This window comes from Hipposideros armiger, unplaced genomic scaffold, assembly GCF_001890085.2.
Source record: "Hipposideros armiger isolate ML-2016 unplaced genomic scaffold, ASM189008v1 scaffold_167, whole genome shotgun sequence".
NCBI classification, from domain to species: Eukaryota; Metazoa; Chordata; class Mammalia; order Chiroptera; family Hipposideridae; genus Hipposideros; species Hipposideros armiger.
In genome coordinates this window covers 2,760,027-2,767,922 of record NW_017731517.1, presented here as the reverse complement: position 1 = coordinate 2,767,922, position 7,896 = coordinate 2,760,027, and the positions used below count along the sequence as shown (strand labels likewise).

General features: G+C 44.6%; 1 protein-coding gene across 2 annotated transcripts in view; it reads right to left on the bottom strand.

Moving 5' to 3' along the window:
* Window positions 1-3,120: 3,120 nt before the first annotated feature.
* EDARADD (EDAR associated via death domain) overlaps window positions 3,121-7,896 on the bottom strand; it is a 54,306-nt gene continuing 49,530 nt past the window's right edge. For both annotated transcript variants that reach the window (XM_019651788.1, XM_019651789.1), the window contains exon 6: window positions 3,121-4,901. In XM_019651788.1, coding sequence (XP_019507333.1) covers window positions 4,519-4,901 — 383 coding nt within the window. In that variant the 3' untranslated portion in view covers window positions 3,121-4,518. The remainder of the gene's footprint in view (window positions 4,902-7,896) is intronic.

Here is a 7,896-nt window from a genome sequence, read left to right as displayed (position 1 = left end):
TATTACAGAAAAAGAGGGAAGTAGTACTCCTGGTCCATGTCCGCTGTAACTACAGGAGATTGGAGTATCACAGAATGGAAAGGAAAAGCGTCCAAGTTGCCACAAATGGCTAACCCTAAAACTACATGGAAGAAAAGTCCTACTGATTGTCTAAAATTAACTCCCAGCGTATGGAACTGTATTAGAGTTGACTGTCACACATGGAGCAGAATGAGCAATGATGTAATTAATGATGTGTATCTTCAGGGTCCTGAACCCTCATCTCAGGGAGGCGGCAGCCTCATTCTGCTGCCATTGGTCCATTTGTGAAATAGCTGTGCCCTTCCTACCTGCTAGCGGGGCTACTTGTAATGGTTCTAATATATTGTACAACCAAAATTAATAGAAGGGTGGTTCTAGGCTGGTCTTGGATGGCAGCCAAACCAGAAAGGGTGTGTGTGTGTGTGTGTGTGTGTGTGTGTGTGTGTGTGTGTGTGTGTAGGTTTTATGCTCCAGCAGAGGGCAGTACCACATAAAATTACTATTAAGGAAAAATTGAGGTGTAGCATCTTTTGTCTATGACCACAAATTTTCTATAGTATTGACTAATTACTATTTAGTGTCACAAAAAATGGGTGACTCATTCATATGGGTTATCTTGAATACTGATGGCCAATCCTACCAAACAATTTAAGACCTAACAATTTTAAATCTTACAATTTGAAATGACCTGCCTTATTTGAGTCTCCCTCCTCTTTTCTGGGCCTTCCTCTGTGTGTATGTCCTGGTGTGTGGAGTCTAATTAGGCTTTGTCTTCATTCTCTTGTGTGCAGTAATTTTCTACTGCAACCAAATAAAATGCATATCACATACAGCCTCATCATGTAACATTGCAGATAGTTTTGTTTAAAAGGGTATACGTTAGAATTTAGCTAAAGAGTTTTCATCTCTCTAATAGCAAAAGCACCTCATCATAAGCAGTTTAGTTCATAGTGTGTTCAATTTAACACGGATTCCCCACAGACAGCATATGAGCAAAGCTCTTAAGTATTAATGAACTTAAATTTTAACAATTATTTGATCAATTAGTCATAATTTCCTTCCTTTCCACTCTTACCTTTGTAAAGTATCAGCATATTTATCATATTACAGTATTTATTTGCTATAAATGAACTTTAAAAAACATTTGGGTAATTACACAATTGAGTTATAGTTCTATTTCATTTGAGAATTACTCTAACATTTCTGTATGCAACACAGATAAAAGCCATCCTATATTTAGTCAAAGTCTAAAGGCTGAATGCACTTTAATTGAAAAAATCTCTTGCTTACATTTCTCTCTGCTAATATCATACTCCTAATAATTAAAACTTTTCATAAAGTAAATGCCAGTCAATACCGATGTCGCTATGTGCAAATAATGGTACAATTAAATTAAAATAACACATTTATGTTAACTCCCCTATTTAAAAAAATCCCTTCCATGCTGGCACTTCCCCCATACGATCATAATAGGAATTTTAAGCTTTCATAGCCAGGGGTAGAAATGATTAACCATCAGGACTTTAGAAATAATGATGTCAAATGGAGAGGAGTGGGTGGTGCTCTGTGGTCACACGGTTTCCCTGTATTTCCTGAATTTAAAGATACAGGAGCACACTCCAGCCACATCTGCTCCACCTGAATTTTGTGTCTTACCATATTTGATCCAATGCAAGGTAAGTTCAGCTGACACTTATGGGGAATAGCCACGGGCAAGATCCATATGATGATAAGTTCACTTTAAAGTCAGTTTCGAGGTTGAAATTTTAAGTTTGGAATTTTGGAAACACGTCCCAGAGAAGCAGTGCCAACAGGGACCAGTGTTCCCAAGCCAGCCCACGAAAAGCTTTCAATTCAGAAATTTTCCAGATAGAGGACGGACAGTTCTGTAGAACCTCACCGCCATGTGGGACTGAGTTTCCAGGGGGGAATTTTCACCACGTTGTCCAGATTTAAAATCTGGGATATTAGGAACTTTTACAAGCTTTTCTTGGCAGCTGTGGCCCTCCTGGAGGGGTTCGCAGCCCACCTCCCTCAGCTGCTGGGGTGGCAGGGTCTCCACCGAGCTGGGAACTTGGGAGAAGGTGGGGAAGTTGGTGGGGCAGCAGGGAAGGCCGACAAAGTTGCAGGGGGTGGGTGCTATTTTGAACCCCTCCTCCCTCAGGTTGCCCTTTCTTCCTGCCCACCATCCCCCTTTATCAGTGGAAGTAGAGGAAGCCTGTGGAAATTGGGAAACCTTCTCACCCTCCCTCTGTGGGCATGATGGCTGGGGTGGGGTGGAGGTACCACCTGCTCTTTTATTCTGTTTGGGGGAGGTTGGGACCCAGAGGTGGAAGGAGGAAGCAGCAGGCTGAGGAAAATTTGCTGAGAGGGGCTTTCCCTCGCATCCTCCTTCAGGTCCCCTCTCCCACAGCCCCTATGGTCACAGGCCCTGCCGGCTGGTGTTGAGTTGAGATGACGTCTTCTTGGGTGGAGATAGGAGGAGGGAACTGTGAAGGGAAGAAGTTGGGTGGGGGGAGTTCCCCAGCAGCATGGGAAAGGAAGGGACTTTCTGGTGGCATCTGGCCAGGCAGCAGTTAGCAGGACATGTGTCAGGCTGGGACCCACCGCTTATGTCCCAAAGGGGTGTCAGGACACAAGTAGTGATGACCATCCAACTGCTGGAGGTCCAGTACCACGCAACCCTAATCATAACCCTTTTCGTTCCATTTCCCAAAATGTCAATAATGAATGCCCAAAGCTCATCTATGTTTTCCCATGGTAAATTTTGGGCTAACATATGAGAACATGTGACCTGTCACTTCATGAGAACATAGCACATAACATCAAATTCCAAGACGATTAGAGCCCCTCACAAGTCTGTACAGTACCTGGAACATGGCTGACAATAAATAGTTTACCACCACCTCACTAGAAAGCAAGTTGCAAAAGAATCTATTTTTTTAAATCTCTGCATTTTACTATTGGCTGTCACTTTAAATACATCTTACAATAAACCGGACGTTTATGTGGTAAATCTGACAAGGGAAGATGAGCTGGGTGTGACACACCCTGCATGGGAAGCAATGAGTAAGTCTCAATAGATTTGCTAGTTTAGAGTTTACATTTGATGCTGGAGCTGATTTTATTCATTATAGCAACCTAATACAATAGAAACCGCTGTCACCGTTAGTGGAAAAAAACGTCTGTGGTTTAAAACAATAACTTTCTTTTGAGTTAATACTAATCTTTCTTGTATCCATTCAATGTTAACTCATCGTTTTTGCTTATTTTAGTCAGGGACTTATACAGAATCCCCCCAAATGGAACAAAGTGCCTTAATTTTCTAAACCCACAGCCAAAACCAAATAGCACTTTTGTGAAATTGTCAAGCAAACCAAGGCTTTGCTTTCTTTCTCTCTTTTTCCCCCCCAGTAAAACCTAGAAAATCTGGTCCCTTCAACAACAAGCACTCTATCCCCCACACTTTCCCTTCCCCTTAACCGTCAAATAAGAACAGTAGATACTCTTTGGACCCAATGTTTCATTTGGTTTAAAATTTGGATTTTAATGTATATCCTCCCTCCCAGATTCATCATTAAAGTCTCCCCTTCCTGGCTCAGCTACTGTGTGTGTTGTCTCTGTTTTAAGATGGAATAATACGTGTTAGAGGTGGGTGTGGGTCCCTTATGGGCCAGGTGACTTATATTTACTTCTTAACAGAGCTACACCTCAGGGATGGAACACTCAGCCTTATACAAAAGATGTAAAAGTGAATTTTCAGTTAATTTTTGAAAAGTCACAGGTGGCAAAAGGGCATTCTGCGTCCTCTCTTTGTGAAACACCAGTCCTGTGGTCCTTTTACCTACTAACTTCTAACTCTGTCCTCCCGATAACCATCGATTTTTGTATTTCTTTCAAAAATACTTGAGCAAGTGACATTTTTGATAGTGCACGAATTATAAAAGCATTTGAATTTAAAAAAAGGGCACATAGTTCTGCAGGGCATCACCACGTAATACCAATATCCTGGAATTCACCTAAGAACTTTAGAACAAAAAAAAGTAACAAACAGACCCCAAGGCTAACTTCTCTGCTGTGTTCTTCAGAGCGGTGAGTACCGGTGATTATGAAAGATTCTATGGACGATGACTGGGGCCATCACGGTCTTAGTTCCTATTTCAATCTTCAGCAGTACTCAGGGAGAGGATCACTTTATTTTCATCATGGCATGAATCCATGCTGACTGTAGGCTGCGGCCCTGGTCCCTATATGAGCCTACAAAATATGTCTCCCAATTCCAGCTGCAAATATTAAATTAAAACATGTGCAAAACTAAACAAATGAAAATCCGCCACCGAAACATAACCTACCCCTCCCTCAAACCACCAGCTTGGGGGAAAACCAGTGTCCATGGTTCCGTGTCTTTATCCTACACTCAAAAAAGAAGAGATTCGTGTTGCTCCCTAACCTGGGTTGTTTCAAGGTCCAAGGGGGCCAGTGAGAAGGGGCAGAGGCCTAGAAGTTCCTGGGGTGGTCTCCACGCACCCTCTTGGGCCACTCCTCGTCCACCCACCTGCGCAGGACCTTCTCCACGTCAGCCCTGTGGTACAGCCTGCAGAGCTCCATCAGCTGGCCCACCGTCCTCTGGCTGTTCCGGAGCAAGAACTCCAAGGTGGGGCTCTGGGGCCTCTGCTCCAGAAAACACAGTTCATCGTAGGGCATACCCCACTTGCTTGCAAAATTTCTCCAGTTTTTGACGGTTGGGTGACACGGGTCCAGCTTTATCCTAATCACGTCGAGCAAGTCCTGATCGTTGAGCAAGTCACTGATGGTGGGGGCCCGGAGCGAGCAGGAGGAGCAGGTGCAGTCCTCCGGGCAGGATGGGTCCTTGCTCACATCTGCGGAACAAACAGCACAGCCCACATGTCAGCAAGAGGCCGAGGAGATGCCTTCATCGCGTCTGTCCTGTATTTTCCATCTGAATTGTTAATAGCATCAGTGGAAGTGTCACACAGCGGGTCTCACAGAGGAACATCTCAGGACACTCACTCCCATATGTTGACACAATCATAGGTTGTTCTCTGGTGCCCAGGACAGGTTGCTCTGCTGGGAGCAGTAGTGAGATATGAGAAAGCCAGTTTCCCTTTCTTTCTGAGGCTCCTGGTGTCTTACAATGTAAGCCACTGGCCAGGAGAGGGCACAGGAGACAGAGCTCTCTCTGAGGGAAGATCACCGGTCCAGGGGGTCACTCTGCTGTCCCATGAGCAAACCAGCCCCTACTTGCCCGCACCTCAGCCCTTAACCCTTCCAAGTTATAATACAAACCAGCCCTGAGAGCTTCTTAATGTCAAACACAGCATGTTAGGGTGTAAAGGATTGCACAACTCTTTAACTTCCCTGGCGGTCTGATTATGTCAGTAATTTTGTACCCAAAGCGGTACATTGTTTTGCATGGAAATTTGTTGTTTTATATTGTAGGCCTGTAATCCTTAGGAATTACTCGCTTAAATCTGTCCAAACAAGAGTCTAGTAGGCATCCCAGGTATGATAAAGTTTGAAACACAAAATCATAAATTATAATAAATAATTATAAAAAATAATATTTTATTCAATAACCACCTTGGCGGTAATCCCGAGTGTGGCTCGGGGTTACCGCTTCTGGCAGTGAAAATTAACCCTGAGCCACACTCGGGATGCCAGGGTGGTTAAAAGGTCTTTAAATACACACACACACACACACACACACACACACACACACACAAAACTAGAATATCCACTCCATACACGCATTTCAAAATGAGTGATAATTGATAATGCCAGAAAACTTACTTTTAAAATTTATGGCCACCTTATCATCCCTTTGCCTTCACCTGCGTTTTCTTCACCCACGGGGCTGGCTCTGAAGTGGAGCCAACACCCCGAGGTGTGCGCGGGCAGATGGATGAGCAGAGGGCTTCTGAGCTGAGCCTCCCTGAGCAGAGCCCGGCCCCAGCCCAGAGGACGGGCAGCACCCCCATCAGGCATCGTTAGCCTCGTTTCAGCACTCGGAGCAGGTTAGCAGGAGGAGGGAGTTGGCCGGTAAGAGGTGTTGGCAAGTCATTTATACTTATAACAAGGTTGTGAGCGGTGTCTGCATAGCCAGGCAACATGAGTGACTTACCTTCTGCGCCAGCACAGGGCCTCTGACCCCTCTGACCTGGAGTTTAACAGCCAAAGGCCACGAGGGAGACCACTGGCCTGGAAAATTCTGGAAGGTTACAATGACCTTTATCACACTAAGCTGCGGACTTCCCAATTTAGGAAAGTAAAGAATTTGGGGGGAAAGGGGTCACTTTGCTGATTACGTAGGTTGAGAACCAGCAATTTTGGGGAAAGTACCTATTAAAAGGTAACAAAAGCCGTGAAAATGAAGCTCATTCTCTTTGACCTACTAATATAACTTCCGGGAATCCGGCCTGAAGAGAAAACCTAAAATATGTATATAGGTGAACATTTTTATTACAGTCTTATCCACATTACGCATTTTTGAAACCACTTAAATGTGAAAGTTAGGCGACTAGTGAAATATTATACATTATTGTACTATTTGATGGTATACTATTTAAGTAATTATGAAGGCTGGAGTCCAGGCAGCAACGTAGAAAATGCTTGTGTTGTAATATTAAGTGGAAAATGCCAGATATAAAGAATGTATGTACTCTATGATTAGAACTATGTGGAAACTCTGTGTTCACATCACTATGGAAGGAAATATACGAAAATAAGAACAGCTGTTGTGTTAGGATGGTGGGATTATGTTTCTATTTCCCAAACTTTCTCTGGTAGTGCTGTATTTCTGTGATAACCAAGATAACGGGTTACATGAACAAATATATTGTTTATTTTAGCACAGAGATGACTTGTCAGGGAAGCATCCCCACTCCTTGCCAACCTTCACTTACGCCTGCGAGCCTACCCCTCCTGCGTTCTCCATGATTTGTTTCATCAAATACCTCCTTTCTTTCCCCTCATCTCCAGCCACCGTTCTCTACTGATTCTCTTTCTTTTATCTACAAACATATATAAGGGCTCCTCTACAGTAAAAAAATAAGAACCCTGCGGTAGTTTGAACTACCCTCCTCTGGTTTCATAACGTGCTGAAGCCACTTTCTCTTCCTCTTCTTTTATCCACTACTAGAAAGTTCTAGAAGGAGAATTCAAAACCCACTCCCTCTGATGCCTCACCGTGTTCTTCATCTTCACCTTCTTGGGCCCCGATCAGCAGCTGACCCGTCTCATTCCTGCCAAACCTTGTGGAGACTGGACCCAGTTCCCTGCACCCCAACTGCTGGCCAGAGTCCACTTCTGACTAGGCAGGAAAGTCCAGGCCAGAAAAGCGGATTCCTGCCTGACTCTGAGGATCACTGGACCTGCTGCTGCCACTGTCCCTGTAACACCCGCTCCCTTGGATATGGCTGCCTCTGGAGCTGGCCCAAAACTCTTTTTTCCCTTCGGACACTGTACATTGCTCCGCAGGCTGCATCCTCCCTGGAGGTTCCTGTGACAGCCAAGCCACATCCCACCCCTTTTCGGCCCAACATACCGTCTCACTGCTGAGTAATGAGGGCGTGCTCTGGTCCTGTTCTTAGCCCTAAGATTCCCCTTTCCACCTTTTCTCCCTTCAGTCACCTCCCCCACTCCCAACAACCTCTACAAGGCTCTCCCACTAGAACGTAAGCCCTTTCTTTCTGAATCTGTGGGACCCAGCACAGCCCTTGTCATAGAGTAAATGCTTAACCAATGTTCACTGAATGAGTGATTGAACGCATGAGGAACAAATGAATGACTAGCCCAGCCCGCACTCCTAGGCTCCAGAACTGAATGCTGGAAAGCTCCTCTTGATGTCCAGATGGC